The sequence below is a fragment of the Vombatus ursinus genome, unplaced genomic scaffold, assembly GCF_900497805.2.
Source record: "Vombatus ursinus unplaced genomic scaffold, bare-nosed wombat genome assembly UNPS02014786.1, whole genome shotgun sequence".
Lineage (NCBI taxonomy): Eukaryota > Metazoa > Chordata > Mammalia > Diprotodontia > Vombatidae > Vombatus > Vombatus ursinus.
In genome coordinates, this window is record NW_020954564.1 from 52520484 (window position 1) to 52538680 (window position 18197).

At 39.3% G+C, this 18197-nt stretch overlaps 1 protein-coding gene across 1 annotated transcript in view; it reads right to left on the reverse strand.

Annotated features, from left to right (window-relative positions):
• Positions 1 to 11438: 11438 nt before the first annotated feature.
• LOC114046936 (protein LSM14 homolog A) overlaps positions 11439 to 18197 on the reverse strand; it is a 61309-nt gene continuing 54550 nt past the window's right edge. The window contains exon 10 of the mRNA XM_027867570.1: positions 11439 to 12310. Coding sequence (XP_027723371.1) covers positions 12299 to 12310 — 12 coding nt within the window. The 3' untranslated portion in view covers positions 11439 to 12298. The remainder of the gene's footprint in view (positions 12311 to 18197) is intronic.

The following is an 18197-nucleotide window of genomic DNA, read 5'->3' on the forward strand; positions in this document are numbered from 1 at the left end:
AAACATGTGCCATGGGTAACACCTGCAGAGCTCCCACCTCCATGAATGCATAGGTTAGGGGTATCTTTTCATTTTTCTTCATTTGAGACCTGCTTGATCTTTATAATTTTGTTACATTTAATTATGATGTTTTGGTGTATAGTTAATCTTTCCATTTACATAGTTGTAGTTACTGTGCATATTGTTTTCTTGGCTCCGCTTCCCTCACTGAAACAGTTCATATAGATCTTTCCATTCTTCTATCATTCACACAGATAATTCCATTACATTTATGTACCAAAATTTGTTCAGTCATTCTTCAATTGATGGGTATTATTTTGTTTTCAATTCTTAGCTAATACAAAACATGCCTCTATAAATATTTTGAAGTATAAGGAAACTTTCTTCTAATGCACGGCTTCCTTGCAGTGTAAGTATAATGGAGTCTTTGGTTCAAAGGGCATAGACATTTTCATCATTTTATCTGTACAATTCCAAACTGCTTTCCAAAATGGTTGTACTATTTCACAACTCCACCAAAACGTAGTAGTGTGCTCATTCCTCCACAACCCCTCTAATATTGATTGTTGCCATTTTGGGGTTGTTTTTGCCAATTTGCAGGATGTAAGATGAAATCTCAGAGTTGTTTTGATTTGTATTTCTCTTATTATTAGTGATTTGGGGCATTTTTTCATGTAAATGTGAATACTTTGCAGTTCTTTTGAGAACTGTTTGCTTCCATCTTTCGACTATTTATCTGTTGGAGGATTATCTGTTTGGTGTCTGATGTACACCAAATAATTATTTTTATATCTTGAATACCAAACCCTTAACAGAGAAATCTGATACAAAATTTTTTCCTATTTGAACATTTCCCTTCTTATCTAGATGCATTAATTTTGCTTATGCAGAAGCTTTTCAGTTTCAAGTAATCAAAATGATTTATTTTATCCTTTCTTATTACCTGTATCTCTTGTTTGACTAAGAATATATCTCCTACCCATAGGTGTGAGAAGTACATGATCTGTTTCTCTTCTAATTTTTTGTAGCATGATCTTTACTATTAAGGTTACATATCCATTTATAATGTATTATAGAATATGGTGTAATGTGTTGGTCTAAACCTAATTTCTGCCAGACTGCCTTCCAGTTTTCCCAGCAGTTTTTATCAAGTATGGAGCTTTTCTCTAGGTGATCTATATTTTTCATTTTATCAAACACTGAATTATTGAGTTCTATTGTTTCTTAATTTCCCTTGTCTGGTCTATTCCATTGATATGTTTCTTTATTCTTTAATTAATACTAGATGGTTTTGATGACTGCTGCTTTATAATGTCGTTTGAGATCTGGAAGTGCTATTCCCCCTTCAAGCTACTTCTTTTAATCATTTCCCTTGATATTTTAAATTTTTTGTTTCTCCAAATGAATTTTGTGGTTATTTTTATACAATTCTTTAAAGTATCCCTTTTGTAATTTGATTGCTATAGCATTGAAAGCATAAATTAATTTTGGTAGTATCATCATTTTTATTATATTGGCACAGCCTAATCATGATCACTGAATAATTCCTCCAGCTATTTAAGTTGTTCTTTATTTCTTTAATGGGGGCTTTATAATTAAATCTATACAAGTCTTTTGTGTGCTTTGGCAAGTTAATCCCCAGATATTTAATGTATCTTGTAGTTATTTGGAATGAGAATTTCCTTTTCATTATTGCTTTTTTTGGTTTTGTTATTATTACATAGAAATGCTTTTGATTTTTCAGGATTTATTTTATAATTTGCAACTTTACTGAAACTATTGTTTTAATTAGTATCTTGGCTAATTCTCTAGGATTTTCCAAGTCATCATGTCATCAGCAAACAGGGATAATTTTAGCTCCTTATTACCTGTCTTTATTCCTTTAATTTCTTTCTTTTGTTTTTTAGTGGTATTGCTAGTATTTCCAGAACAATATCAAATAAAAGGGGGGAGATTTGGCATCCTTGTTTCACCCCTGTATTTATTGGAAAAGAATTTATTGTACTTTCATTGCACATGATGTTTACTTTTGGTTTTAGATACATGCTTTTTATGATACAGAAAAGGTTCTTCTATGACTATTCTTTGTAGGGTTTTTAGCACAAAAGTGTTGTAATTCATGAAAGACTTTCTGCATTTATTGAGATGATCATGTGGTTTTGGATGTTTTGATTTTTTTTTTTTTGGCTAGGCAATTAGGGTTAAGTGACATGCCCAGGGTTACACAGCTAGTTAAGTGTCAAGTGTCTGGTCTGAGACCAAATTTGAACTCAGGTCCTCACTCCAGGGCCGGTGCTCCATCCACTGCACCAACTGGCTGCCTCAGATGCTTTGTTTTTTGATACAATTAATCAATCCATATTTTCCCTTTTGTTTACTTTTGTGTTAGACTTATTCCAAACTGAGAGAGGAATAATGAAGTCTCTCATCACTATTGTGTTACTGTCTACATTTTCTTATAGTTCAGATAATGTTTCTTTTATGAATTGGGATGGTAAGACATTTGAAATATATAAGTTTATTACTGATACTGATTTCTTGCCTATGGTTCCTTTCAGTATAACTTAGTTTCCTTGTTTAGCCCCTTTTATTTTTTGAATGCTTGTTTTTGCTTGATCAGATAGCATGATTGCAATTCCTGTTTTTTTGGATTCACTTGATTCATAGTAAATGTTTTTCCATTCCTTCAGTTTTATTTCATGTATGACTCTGTTTTTTAAATGTGCTTCTTATAAACATTAGATTGTAGGGTTTGGTTTTCTTATCCAATCTGTCCATTTTTTTTTCCATTTTATTGTACTGTTTGATCCATCCACATTTAAAGTTATAAGACAGGTTTGTGGATTCCTCCATCTGCCTCTAATATTGCTTTTTTTTAAGTTATGATTTTCCCCCTCTTCTGCTGTAAATACAGTATTATGTTCTTTCGGTCACTTTGCTTAAAACTTTAAAGTTTTAGTGTAAAAGTAAAGGTTACTTTACTTAAAACTTAAGGTTTTAAGCAACTTTAAGAAGGTTATTTAACTTTTTTATTCTTTCAATTAATTAATTATTTTTAGGCAATGGGGGTTAAGTGACTTGCCCAAGGGCACACAGCTTGTAAGTGTTAAGTTTTGGTTTGAGGGCAGATTTGAACTCAGTTCCTCCTGACTCCAGGGCAGGTGCTCTATCCACTGCGACACCTAGCTGCCCCCATTTAACTTTTTTAACTTAAAAAAAGTTCAGTTACTTTCACTTTAAAGTAAAAATTTTTTACTAAATTTTTAAAAAGTGGTCCTGTTCCCACTGGCTCTCTTCTCTTCACCTCTGATCCCCTCCGGTCCCTTGTTTCACTTGTTACCTCTTTCCCTTTGGGGTTTTGTTTATTAGTTCTTTTCCCTCTTTTGCTTTTATCTAGTTATATAATCCCATCCCCCTATCTTACTCAAGTAGATTCCCAGTTCCTCTCCTCTTCAATTAGTCAAAATCTCTTCCCTGAGTCCATGCTCTCCTATCCCCTCAGTGTCTGAAAGTTCCAACTGCCACCTTCCCAATGTAGGATGAGATTTTTTTTCTTTTTCTTTCTTCTTCTTTTTTTTTTTTAAAGGCAATTGGGGTTAAGTGACTTGCCCAGGGTCACACAGCTAGTAAGTATCAAGTGTTTGATCTGAGGCTGGATTTGAACTCAGGTCCTCCTGACTCCAGAGCTGGTGATCTATTCACTGTGCCACCTCGTTGTCCTACCCCCTCATGTTCCCCCTCATTGTTAGAACTTGATTTGATCCAGGCACATCCACTCTATCCCCCTGCTTTTCTCCTCTCTTTCATATACCCTCCCATGTTGTAATGTAATCTAGCTCCCCCACAAAAAAAAATTCCCTCAAAACATTGATTCACCTGTAGGTAGGGTGTCACCTGGTTCTGACCATAATTCTCCCATCTACCTCCACTATTACTTCTACCAGATTTCTGCCTTTACTCCTATCTCCTTGAGTACATTTAGAAAAAAGTTTTATGTTGGCCTCTCTGTTGTCATTCTGTTGCAGCTGCTGTCTTTGCTGGCTGCATTTATTCACTTGTGCATTTCTATTCAAATTTCTCTTTATTATTGAATATCCATTTTCTTTCACATGTTTAAACTCAAAATTGTAGAGTAGGTCACCCTGGCCTGTATTCTGAGATCCACTGCTCTACAGAACATATGATTCCATTCCACCCTACATTTTCTAGTGGGTGAAGAATAGTTACGTGTAACTCAAATGTTCTTTCCTTTGTACTTGAAGGTTTTTGTCCTGATCATTTGCAGAACTTGTTTCTGGATTGAACTGTTAAATTTAATCACTATGTGTTTTGGAGTTAGAAGCCTTGGATTTTTTTTCTGGGGATGATGTGTGAATTCTTTCAATTGATATTTCATTAAAAATTTCTGGGCAGTTCTCTTCTATTATCTCCTTTGTTATGGTGTTAAAGTTTTTGTCCTGTCATATTTTACACATCCTGCCTTTGAGATTAGTATATTTTACTTGCATAGTGAGCATATTTTTCTTTTAATGTTACTGTTGCTTCTCTTCTTCTAGATTGTCCTTTACTTCTGTGTATTTGCATTCCCAAACTATTATTTTCTTTTGCTTCTTTGGTGAGGTTTGCCATTGCAGATTAGTTTTTCTATTCTATCCCTTATTTCTGCTGTGCAGGCCAAAAATTCTGCTCTCATACTTTTTCTCTTTTGAACCAGTCAGGGATAGCATATTGTGATTCTGTGTTCCCAAATTACATAAGGTTCTCTATCTCATTAAGTGTGGTTCATTTTTCTTTGGTTTGTAAAATTCATAGATACCGGAACTTATTTACTAGAGACCATATTTCCTTCTGCTGTTACTCTTTTTTCCTGTTGATTTATCTACTTATGTTCAAGGTCTTTGAGTTTTCTTCTTCCTGAAATCTTTGGTAAATTTTTTTTTCTTTTACTTTCCACCATTGTTGACTTTCTGACTCCTTTCCCTCTAGTTGTGGTTTCCTTGGGGGCTGGATCTGAAAGCATCTCACTGTCCTTCCCTGCAAGGCAAGTCACAGTTCAACCTTGGTCTCTGCCCCAACTGATTTTTGGGTGGTCAGAACTGGACCCAGTTAGATGCTGTGCTCCTTCCCTTAGGCTTAGTGGAGTGCTACACAGCAATTCCCTTTCAGTGTCTTGTCCTACTCCCTCTGTTCCTTAATTCTTTGGCTTTGTATTGGCAGTTTGGAGCTTTGTAATGCTGGTGCCACAAGGCACTGGCCCCCAGGAGGCTTTTGCTCCTGAGGGACTACAGCCACCTGGCTGTCTACCTTGGCCATGACAAATTTCTACTGCCTGGAGCCAGAGTCTCAATGATACTGAAAAGAAGGAGGAGGTACTAGGGAGTGGGGGAGAGATTAATAAACTCTGTGAGCCTGTGTTGTGTCCTTGGGTCTGCTAGTGCAGCCTTTTTGCTGGAAGCATGGAGAGTGGGAGAGGGGTGCCAAAGGAACTGGGAGAGGGTGCCAAAGGAACACAGGTCAGTGAGAGTCAGTTCATGGGTTATTGTTATTGTTGCTGCTGTTTTAACCTTCTTTTGGATTCTGGGCATCCTAGACCATGGAGAGAACTTTGATTGTTTAATCTTTAGAACATAATTTCTATTTTGGAGAGATTTAAGAGGTCATGGGGATCAAAGTAAATGTCTAGTCCTACATTTTGTTGTTCACATAACCCAGAACTCCTTTCTATAAGCTTTTAATAAGGCACTTCAGGGTCTTGTTGCTGATCTATAAAGACACACAGAATTAGTATGCCCACACCTATGTATGACCACTTGTATAGGTCCAGGTATGTACTACTTTTCTGAAGGGAAGAAAAAGGCAACAATTCAACACATTTCATTCCAAAGCCTGGATGGTCATTTTCTTTTCTTCTAGGTTCTCTCCTGGCAATAGGACAGGGGTTCTTGACTTGGGGTCTGTGAACTGTTTTTTAAAAAAATTATATGTTGATAACTCTATTTCAATAATATTGGTTTCCATTATAATCCTGTTTTATTTTCTGCATTTAAAAATACTATTCTGAGAAGGGATCCATAGGCTTTACCAGACTGCCAAAGGGATCCACAAAATAAAAAAGGTTAAGAAACTGTACACTAGGTGGTTGAGATAAGCTTATCCATTCCTATTTATATCCCAAATTAAAAACAGGAGCTTAAAATGTCCTCTTCCCCATCAGCTCTGATGGAGTCAGTTCATTCACACTTGAGGAGCTCTGTGGCAGTAAGATGGTGGTCATTAGAAATAAATCTCAGTAATTTCTTCCTCCATGAAGACCTTAGGCCTCAAAAGACCCTAAGAGACAGTAGGATGGCAGACCCAGTTGAGGGCGTGTTTCCTAATGTTGTCTAGAAAAATCACATAAAAGCAAAGTCACCTTTGTGTAAATCAGCTATTCATACCCATGGCCTCACTGTTCTGTCCACTGGGTAACACCATTTTGTTCTGCTTAGCAGGACTGGTCTCCCCTAAGACTGATCTTCAGACATGGGAAGGAATTAGTTTTGCCCACTGCTTTTTTTTTTTTATTATTATTAACAATTTACGTCCCTTCCTTCTGAACTACTTCTCCCCCATCCCCTTTCCCCTTCCCCCCATAAAAAGGAGACCAAATCTACATGGAGTTCAATCCATTTATAGCCTCCAGGTTTCTTCCTTACCTGGGTGAGGCACCTACCTCAGTGTGTGTGGTTGTGATCAGTGTACATTATTTAATGTTTATTCACCGTACTGAGAGTCAAGAAATCCAAATTCAAGTCAGCTGGCTATAACTAACTTCCCTTTGGTCTTCAGTTTTCTCATCTTTAAAATGAGGAGCTGGAATAGATGGTCTCCACTTCTAGTTCTTTTTTTTTTTTTTTTTAAGTGAGGCAATTGGGGTTAAGTGACTTGCCCAAGGCCACACAGCTAGTATGGGTCAAGTGTTTGGTCTGAGGCCGGATTTGAACTCAGGTCGTCCTGACTTCAGGGCCGTGCTCTATCCACTGCGCCACCTAGCTGCCCCGGTCCCTTCTAGTTCTGACCAGCACTTAAGCATGGTGCCTGGCACATAGTAGGTGCTTAATGAAAACTAGCTGACTGACTTTGTGTGGTCCTAAGACAGATACATTTCATAAGAATCAAGAGACCATCCTCCATCTGAATCAGTAATTTGTTGCAGTGGCCAGGAGCTGTCCTTCCTCACTTCCATTTGGAGATTTCTGAGATGGCCTGGGCTAATTCACATAACCCAACCAATTGCTTCAGTGGAAGTTGGGAAATGGAAAGACAAAGGGAAAGAGAATGAGGGTGTTTCAGTGAATTCCCCAGAAACTCAGTGGAAGATGCGAACCAGCGACTGGTGGAAGGATTTAAACGTACAGAATTGAAAGCTGAAGAGGCATTTCCACAGCTAGCTAAAGAAACATGTTAGGACTGTGGGGGGAGGGGGAGGGTGAAGGATAGGGTGGTACTTAAAGAGGAGGTAATTAGCACCATCTAGAAGAGGCAAGCTCAAGAGTAGGGAGCAGCAAAGCAAAGCTGAGTACAGCAACAGCAGTGAAGTGGCCTCCTGATGAAAGCCATAGAGGACCAAGAATCCCAACAGGTAGAGCAGTAGTTTGGTGAGAGGAATGTGATATAGAGCACAAACACAGGGGAGTCAGCCTCAGTCTCCCAACTTACAGGGATCAAACTCACCATAGCAATACAGGTATTTGGGGGGAGAAATATGGCCTTGTGGAGGGAGAGGTGTGTGATTTCTTAAATCTCTATGGGTTACATTATGAGTCCTTTCTGTGTCCTTTTATAAGGTAAATTAAACTGTTTTATGTTGTGAAACCATGTGAGTTTTGTAAGGGTAGCTGGTACCAGGTAACTGACATTCTTGGGTATCCACCTGCATAGGGATAATGGACCAGAGAAGTAGAAGGTCCCAGATATTTATCTGGGCCATTCATGTCAAGATGGTGTCTCTGATGAGAGATATGAATCATTTCCCATGGCTCTTAAGTGCTCCAGGACATTTATCCATGACCTTTGCTTAATGCATACTAGAGTATGGGGCATGTGTGTTACTTTAAATTTTTTCCACATATATTACACTTCTTTATCTGCATTTCCAGTTAAATTTTCTCAAATATCACACTGCCATGTAGAGATCTGTAAGGGGCCTAGGGATCTCTAAAGGGCATATGCAAGAGGCTCAAAGGTCTGTAGCAAGTCTATGTATCTTTATAAGGGAGTACAGGAGTCTGCCAGAAGGCGGAGGTTGGGGAGGAAGGAGGAAATCCTATCATGTGATCAACAATCTATAAGGTAGACAGGGATGTCTGTGTCTGTGGAAGAATACATGATAGGTCTAGAGAAGGGGACTGAGGATCTGCAAAGAGGATCATGGAGAAGTAATTCTGGACTTTGTAATCATTAATAAATTTATGAGCAACATGGTTCCCAGTAACTGGCTGTTCTATTGGTCAAAAATTTAGCCCCATTTCACATTTATAATCAAACTGGATACAGTTGACAGGACATTATGTGGCTAAGTTATTCAGAAAAAAATTGAATACTAAAGTACTCCTTGGCTTCTTCCCTTATCCAAATGTCATTTTCTCAACTACAATGGGCCTTGGGCACATAAAACAAATAATGCTAAAACTATCCCATGGCTGCAAATGAGACCTTCATGGAAAAAACAACCATTGTTAGGCTAACAGTGAGAACTTAAGATATGGTTTATTGGAACAGAAACAAAGCTTTGGCTGCACTGGGAGGTGAAACTCCCACCTACCTCCCCCACAACCCAAGCCCGTAATCCCAAATCCTGGGTCTTATGAAAGGGTCCTTTTCCAACATTTCCAGGAGACAGCTCAGCTGGATGAAAACTGATTCCCTATCTGTGATAGGGGATGGGAACCACTGAGTACTGAAGAGCCAAAAAATCTGTATAAAGCCATCATGGTCTTCTTGGCCTACTCAGCTTAAGATCAAGTGTCTAAATCCATCCGTTGCCTTGTCCTGTTGTCCCATACTAGAGATTACTAGTTCTTCTAACACTAAACAGCAAAAGGCATCCATTCATAGAAAGCCTCTTTTCTTGTTAGTGAAACGAGCATATTGTTAACAAACAAGGAAGCCCATGAGAAATGAAGAAGATAAAGAATTCAGAAAAACATGGGGAGATTAATAATGTAAAAGAAAAGAACATTAAGATAAAATTGAACACTGTGTAATTGGTAATGATCAAACCTGGTTCCAGAAAGTTGAGAAAATGCACCTCTCTTCTTTCATTTCTGTGGTGGTAGTGAGGGAGCCCTATGGGTGTGAAATACTACATATACAATTAGATGTTGTTATGTTGGTACTTTTCCTGAACTCTTCCACCTTTTCTAAACTTTGGCAAAAGGAAAAGGCACTTTGGATGGAAGGCTAGATGGAGAGTGAATGGGATATGTAGAAACTAAAGGCATCCAAAAAATCAAGAGCATACAGAATAAAGATAAAAACGAAACAAAAAACACAACTGCTGGTCAGGTGAGGCTCACCAGGACATTGGGCATAACATGTGAGTATCTCTGTTCTCTGTATTTGGAGATAGGGACTGTACCTGTCACTTCAATGATATGAGAAAACTCTTGAATGAAGAAACTTTCAGCCAATGCAGAATGGCAGCTTCTGTTCAACTTAAAGAATTTTAGAGAATTCTTTAAAGTAGAGCAATGAGAAATTAATTGGCTTGCCCAGGGTCACACAGCCAGTATGTACCAGAAGAGGGACTTGAACTAAGGTTTTCCTGGTTCCAAGGTCAGCTCTCTTATCTCCTATACCAAAGGTGGGGAACCAGTGGCTTCAAGGCTGCAGGTTCCTCATCCCTGTCTATACTATGCTGCCTCTTTCCCTTTACTTAAGCCATCAAATTAGCCCCTATATTTCCCAAATATCTGTCAAATATAGAACATAATTTTTATATTCTTTTTCTCAGGTGGGATCTGAACATAAATCTAGGCTCCTGAAGAGACTACTCATGGCCAGAACCTGAGTCTTCAATACTGTCAGATCAGTACCATGACATCCTAATGTAAATTATACCCTGCAAAGTTATGTCCCTAGAGGGAAAAACGCTGACTAGTCAGGAGTGTGGACCTTTTCAACAGACCAAGAGGGAGAAAAGATCTTTCCATTACCCCCACCCCAGCCCCCTTACCCCATCTGAATACAGTAAGAGCTAAGGTCCAACCATGACCCCATTGACTATGCATGGACTTTTCTCAGCTTAATTGAACCTCAGTCTTGATCTCCTTTCTCTAGGTAAGCAAGGACGTCTAGGTGTTGGATGGGCTGCCTAGTCAGGAAGGGCACTGCCAAAACTGAAGCAACAAGGCATCCTGAGGGAGACATGGGGCAGCATGGGCCAGCAAGTCAAATTACCACCACTACTGCCATCTTGACCACCATCTCCTTTTGGACTCTGACGGAGACTGCCCAGGCTTTTGAACTTTGGAGTCTTTGGAACAGTAATGCTTTCAGCCATCATCCTGGGAAAGAACATGTGTAGAGATGCAACCTGACAACTGTTCCTGCAGATGCTACAGCCATCTCTATTTAAAAGCCAGAAAAAAAAGTTCCTGCCACCAGTCCCTGGCCCTGCCAAATAGTTCAACATCAGAAACTGATGATTTTATCAGTGAATATGACATTAAAAAGGTTGCTTTACCACTGCAGCCTAAGGACCATGGGACCTTTCCATCTAACTAGCAGTTGAAATCATCTATATTTATATCTTCAATTAGAACATGAACTACTTGGGAACAAGGACTGTCTTTTCTATTTGTATCCCCAGCTCTTAGCACAGTGCCTTGTATACAGCAAGTGCTTAATAAATAATTCAATCGCTTATTCATTCATGTAAAAGAAGGGTCCCAGGGACATCAGTAGAGCAGAGAATGTGACACTCCAACATTTGTCTCTTCACTCTCCTAACAGCCTGCTGAAATCTGATGACCAATAAGCTGCACATACTGAGCTGGGGTAGGGGTAGGGAGATGGGGAAAGGCTACTTCCCTTTCCTCATGGAGGGGGAGAGGAGCCCTTGCTGTAATCTCCCTTCTAAGGACTTGGCACCCTGGGTCTTCCATAGCATGAAAGATGAGGGTTATTTATAGGGATCCAATTTCTTTTAGCTTGAGCCTCTACCCGAAAGCCTGGGAAATCTCTGTACTGGGCAGCTCAGGGTTTGGCTTTCCTTCTGTGCTGTAAAAAGACTACCGGCAGCCTGAGGACCTGCAATCAAACCAAAAACACAAAAACAAAACCATTCTATACATGTGTGTCATTATGGATGTCAGGTGAAATAATTTTCTTTGCAGTGCTTTTGGCTATTTCTTTCCCCTTTTTAAACACACTCAAGAAACGATGGAGCCAGAGTGGGGTAGTCATTAATCAAAACCTTTCATTTGACAAATGATGAAATTGAGGCACATAGGTGGTAAGTGACTTTCCTAAAGTCATACAAGTGGTAAGTGGTTGAGACTAGGATTTGAACTCAGATCCTATGACTCCCAATTCAGCACTTTCCATTCTGTCAGTCAGCTTACGTTTTTTTTTCCTCCTTGTTTTTCTTTGAAACCTACCTTTGATCTTTATGGTCAGCTGGCCTGCAGATGAGAAATGAGTCTGGCCTTGAGGTAAGAAAGGGACTAGACCCTCAAACTCTCTAGTGAGATGCTTCATTAGGCTTCTGGTAGAGGGTTAAGTCAAGTAAGGTATGATACCTACTACCCACACCACCCTAGCCCCAGATAGAAGGCTTCTAAGGGATATTAAACTAAATGGATGGGAACTTTGAGAGCAGGCCTGAGAACCAAGAGGTCCAACTTAAGCTCACAGCCTTTAGCTTTCTGTCTGAAAGTAACAAGGAAGAACTAAGCAGGGCCTAAGAGTCAACATCATTATACAAAATGTGAAAGGTGGGGGGAATGTGTTTAAGAAGGGGATAGCATCAGGTCCTAAGCAAGGTTTGAGAATGCCAGCCCATACAGTTCTTCCTCTGTTGGTCAATGTGTCTGCCCAGTTGGAGAAAGAACTTGGTAAACCTACAATGGTCTGGCTCCTGAAAACACAGCTCCTGAACCCAGATGCCCAGTCTTCATCATCATGAACTCAACTTGATTGTAGACTGTACTGACTGTAAATTTGTCTTCAGACCATGAGTCCTCGGTTGATGGGCCCTGACCATGGTCCTCTGGCCTGAACTGTCTTCATCCAGGGGATCTGCACAATTGGCTTTTTATTTATAGACCTGTGATTTAGAGACACCAAACAGAAAATGCAATTGCTCTGAGAGTGGAGGAAAAATGATCACTGGAGTTGTCAATGTATATGCCTGAGAGCACAGAGACCTCTGAGAGAGAGGACCTGAGTCTACAGGTAGTCTTGACAGAGGGCCCATCAGGCACTGATGGTCCTGAACTGACCTAATGAGTGCAGAGGTCTCTGGGGGGAGGAACCTGGTGGACAAAGAAATCTCTGAGAGGGAGTGCCCCATGAACAAGGAAATTTAGAAAGGCCCTAGGATAGGGGACTATGACTGTAGGTGCAAAGTTCAAAATGATGAAAGGGGATTCCCTTTTGGCTCAAGGTATGTGTTTTGACACCAGAAATCATCAGGTACTCAAGCTGTGGGGACATTCAGTCCCTTCAAATGAAGTCCTTTTAAGATCCACTAGATCTTCCTTTGACAATGAGTTGTTTTGCGCTATGCATGGTGGCTGATGGTCATTCCAGTCCAAATATCCCTGTCACCTCCCAGAAGTCTCTGCCCAATCCATTTAATTTGCCAGTGGTATTCCCCCAGACCCTCTTCTGGACAAGCCTTGTCCAGAAGGTCCTTCAGGGTCCCGGAAGTAAAGCAGGAAACAGTCTGGGCGAAAGGACAGAGAGAAGAGGGAAGAAAGGAAGGTATGACACCACCCCCCAAGAGTTCTTTTGCAGAGGCACCAGTCACCCTTTGCACCTGGTCACTCATTCAAGTCTCTTTTGAGAGCTGAACAATCCTCATCAGACAACCTCTAGGGCAAAGACCATATCAGTAAAACACACACTGGGGAACATATATACAAATAAAATATATTAGCTTCAAAGTACAGGAAAAAAAAAGTATTACGAGCTCAATCATCTTCCATTCCCCAACTAAGAATTGTTTTTATTCCTCTGACAATTTACTAGTGGATACAATATGGCAATGGGAGAATTGTAAGGTGATGGTAACTGACACCAACAACATACAAGGGGAAAGTGATTGTTGGGCAGATTGGCAGCCAATTTTCCCTTTTAAAACCACCATATGTTTGACTACACATCCTTATAATGTGACCAGGAAGGCCTAAATATAGTTGCTTGTCTAAGGTCCCACCAGTGGATTGAGCACCTGCCTGGAGTCAGAAGATCTGAATTCACATCCAGTCTCAGATACCTATTAGCTGTGTGACCCTCGGCAAGTCACTTAACTTGTTTGCCTCAGTTTCCTCATCTGTAAAAGGGGGATAATAATAGCACCTACCTCCCAAGATTGTTCTGAGAATCAGATGAGATAATAATTGTAAAGCACTTAGCACAATGCCTGGCACAGAGGAGGCACTATATAAAATTAACTATTATTAAAGAAACATACCATGGAAAAATTATTTAATGGGGCTATTTCCCCAGAGGGTTGGATGGGAACAGCATGACTATCAGAGCATACCTCATGACAGAGTTCTTCTCTGTGAGATTATTACAATAAAATCAACTCACTGAAAAGTGCTGGTATTTGCTTTGACCTTCTGTCTTACAACTTGAAACCAAAAGCTTTCACTGACCTCACATTTCTACTGGTCATATCCTTGGATGTGTGAGAAAAAGAGGAAGATGACAGAGACTTCAAAATCATGCGCTAAAACAGTTGTTGGGAGGGGGAAAAACAAAACAACAAACAACTTATGAAGCTCCTCCTCAAATTTCCAGGGACAGTCAGAATGAATGACATTTTTCAGCAATTCAGTCACAGACAGTTATTCTCAATTTAGAAATGTTTAAACTCATCTTTATTTGAACTACTAATGTTGCAGAGATATATGAAAGTTTCATTTCCCCACTGGGAGGCGCAGTTGCATAGGCATGGAGGAATACAGCAGCTACAAACTAGCCACATCAAGAAGTAATTTCAAATCAGATTTTTAACATTCCAGTGATACAGATGCTAATTTTAATTGTCCTTTTTAGCCTAGAAAGGAATTCAATCCAACTTCTAGAAAGAATGGTTTACATTCTCCACCTCCACACCACCAACTCTCTTCCCTCAATATTTGCAATCTGGCTTCTGTCTCCAGGGGGTTCTCTCAGAGGTTTCTAAAGAGTTCTTAATCTCACCAAATAATAAAGGTCTTTTGTTGGTCCTCCCAGATCTTTCCTACAGTGGATATTGAACCTGACTTTCCTTGGCTTCTGATTCTCCATTTGCTTTTTTTTTTAATTAAAAAATTATTTTGGGTGTAGTTGTGAACTGATCCATTTTGGAGAACAATTTGGAACTATGCCCAAAGGGCTATAAAAATGTGCATATTCTTTGACCCAGCAATAGCACTTCTAGGGTTATATCCCAAAGAGATCATAAAAATGAGAAAAATATTCATAGCAGCTCTTTCTGTGGTGGCGAAGAGTTGGAAATCGAGGGGATGCCCATCAGTTGGGAAATGGTTGAACAAGTTGTGGTATATTACTGTAAAGGAATACTATTGTGCTATAAGAAATGATGAGCAAGCCGACTTCAGAAAAACCTGGAAAGACTTGTATGGACTGATGCTGAGTGAAGTGAGCAGAACCAGGAGAACATCACACACAGTAACAGCCACGTTGTGCTATGACTAACTTTGATAGACTTAGCCCTTCTCAGTAATGCAAGGATCTAAGACATCTCCAAAAGTCTCCCAATAGAAAATGCTATCCACAACCAGAGAAAGAACTAAGGCATCTGAACGCAGATTGAAGCATACTATTTGCTCTTTTTTCCCCCTTGTTTTGTTGTTTTTTCTTTCTTGTGATTCCTCCTATTGATTCTAATTCTTCTTTACAACATGACTAATGTGAAAATGTTTAATAGGAATGTATATGTAGAGCCTATATCAGATTGCAAGCTGTCTTGGGGAAGGAGGAGGGGAAGGTGTCTGGCGGAAAAAATGTAAAACTCAAAAGCTTATGGAAGTGAATGTTGAAAACTAAAAATAAATTAAAAAAAAAACACCTAAAAATAAAAAAATTTTGTCTTTGCCTCACCTACATTTCCCATTGTATCCTTTTCCCTCCCAGGAGCTACCCCTTATAATCATTATCACAATAATGAATTAAAAAAAAGAAAAATATCTACCTAATTAACCAATAAACATAAAAAAACTACTCAAGAGGCAAAATGGGGGGCAAGGGGTAGTGTTTGTGTCTTCTCTCTTCTTTGGGGCCAAGTTTGGTCTCTACTTATTTCTGAGTGATCCCTTTGCCAAGGCTCTCTCAGTGATCTTATGAGTTCCTACTGATTCAATGATCATCTCCCAGAAGAACTCTCTTATCTATGTATCTGGCCCTAATCTCTCTCTAGAGCTACAAATTCACAGCATTGACTGCTAATTAGCCATTTCCAGCTGAGTGGCCTGTAGTCGTTTATATACAAAACAGAACTTATCTTTTCTCCCAAATCTATCCCTCTTCTGAATGGAAATCCCCAATTTCTGTTGAGGGTACCACTTTTCTACTGGTCGATGAGGTTTACAACCTCTGGAGTACTGGCAGCTATTCTTCATTCTCTTATCCCCTACAGCCAATCAATTGTCAACATCTTTCCTCTCTTTCTCCTGATCTCCTTTCAGTCCCTACCTTTCTACAGGCCCTAGGAATCTCTTTCTTGGACTATCATAATAGCTTCCTCACTGGCCTTCTTAACTTACATTTCTCCTCTTTCCAATCTGTCCCCCACACACTGGACCACAGATATTCCTAAAGCACAGGTCAATTAGTATCACTCCCATTTCAAAGCTCCAGATGCTACCCTGTGCTTCTCCAATAAAACACAATCCCTTATATTTGGCGTTTCAATTCCTCCAATTCTACCTTTCTAAACTTATTATGGAATATTTCCCTTCACACACCCTATAGGCCAACTACACTGCACATTCCATAATCTGCCTCTGCCTTCCCATACCCATATCTAAGATACATTCCCTCCTGACTTTCCTCTTAGAATTCCTGGTTTCCTTCAGAGTTCAGTTCATGTGCCACCTCCTACATGAGGTCTTTTGTCACCCTCCCAGCAATTAAAACTTCCCTCACCCAATGACCTTTTACTTACCTAGCTTTTACTTTTGTATTTATTTATATGTGTATATGTTGCTTTCCCCACATAACACAAAAGCCTTGAGGACAAAGACTATCTTGTTTTTATCTTTGTAGCCCTATGCCTAGCACATAGTGGGTGCTTAGTAAATGCAGGCTTATTGACACATTCTCCCTCAAAGAGCCTCTAGTACTGGAAAACATTACATCAGGAGCCAGGAGACCTGGGTTCTAGTCTTCAGGCTTCAGTTTCCTCATCTGTAAAATAAGTGGGGTTGGATTATATTTCTAAAGTTTTTTCTAGCTCTGAAATTCTATAGCTGAGTCAATCAAGTTTTAAACGAGTACTTTTAATGTCTTTTGGAGGCAGCTTAGGTGCCTCAGTGCAAAGAGCACTGAGCCTAGAGTCAGGAAGACCTGAATTCAAATCTGGCTTCAGACATTTACTAGCTATGTGATGCTCCATGAATCATTCAACCTTTGTTTGCCTTAATCCACTGGAAAAGGAAATGGCATATCACTCCAGTAACTTTGTCAAGAAAATCCAATGGACAGTATTGTGCTATGGTTCACAGGGTCACAAAAAGTCAGACATGATTGAACAACAAAAATATCAACAAAAAGTCCTCATTGTATATGGTGGGTGTTTACAATATATTGATTGAACTAAATGCTTATCATGTGCCCATGTCCAGTTCAGTGCTCCATGTTTTGGGAAATACAAACAAGCATGATGGGTACCTTAGAAAGCAAAAGTGACTCTAGTATAATCTGCAGTCTTCAAATAATTCTTAGGCCATCAATCATTTCTTAAAATTGGTATATGCTTGTCAAGAAAACCGCCACTTATCCCAGATGTTTTCTTACCTGCTGATTCCAAGACACTTTCAAATTCCAGAATCCTCAAACTGGAATTATGTAATCAAGATTTACTTTTAACCAGAGCCATAATAAGGATCAAAGAACCTTAATGTTCAAAAAGGAAAACTGGTATTAAAGAGATCAGTGGACCACTCAATTATTGACAGAATATTAAGAACAGGAAGGGACCTTTAGCTGGAAGACAAGAGAATTTAGCCTTCTCATTTAACAGATGAGAAAATTAAGGTCTTGAGATTAAGGGACTTACCTATGGTCAAATAACTGTTTAATCAGAGACCTGGTATTCAGATCCAGGCATTATGACTCTGGTGCTCTTTCCACTGAAAGGTATCTAATGGTACCAGTTACTGTCTCATCCAATAATCTAAGAAACTTTTGTGCTCCCTGTTCTGATTCTAGTTTCTCCTTCAAGAAAATGCTAATTTAATTAGTGACTATAAAAATTTAGGCTAAATTCATTATTATTTTTTAAATCTCATGCTATATTAATGGGGTTGGGACAGAGGGATAAATATCTGATCTACAAATAATAAATAAAACACAAATGAAGTATATTTCCCAGCATAATAAGCAAAATGACTTACTCAAGAGGTTTCTGACGGACTTCTAATTTCACCCATAATCCAAATCCAGTGGGTGTTGCTAACAAAAATGGTATTTAAGGGTATAGAAGAGTATATCTTTGCTCTGCACACAAATCAGTGGCCAGGTAAAAATGTCTACCCACTTTCCATATTGGAGTACCAGAGAATAGCAACTACCCTCCTTCAGTCTGAGTAGGGCTGATACCCCATTGAGGTTTCATGTAACTAAGAATGACTGTTTCTGTATAGGCTAATATTTGGTGTTTCTAGAATAGAAGGTGATTCCATTAGCATTAGTACTGGTTCTGTGTATACACACACACACACACACACACACACACACACACACACACACACACACAC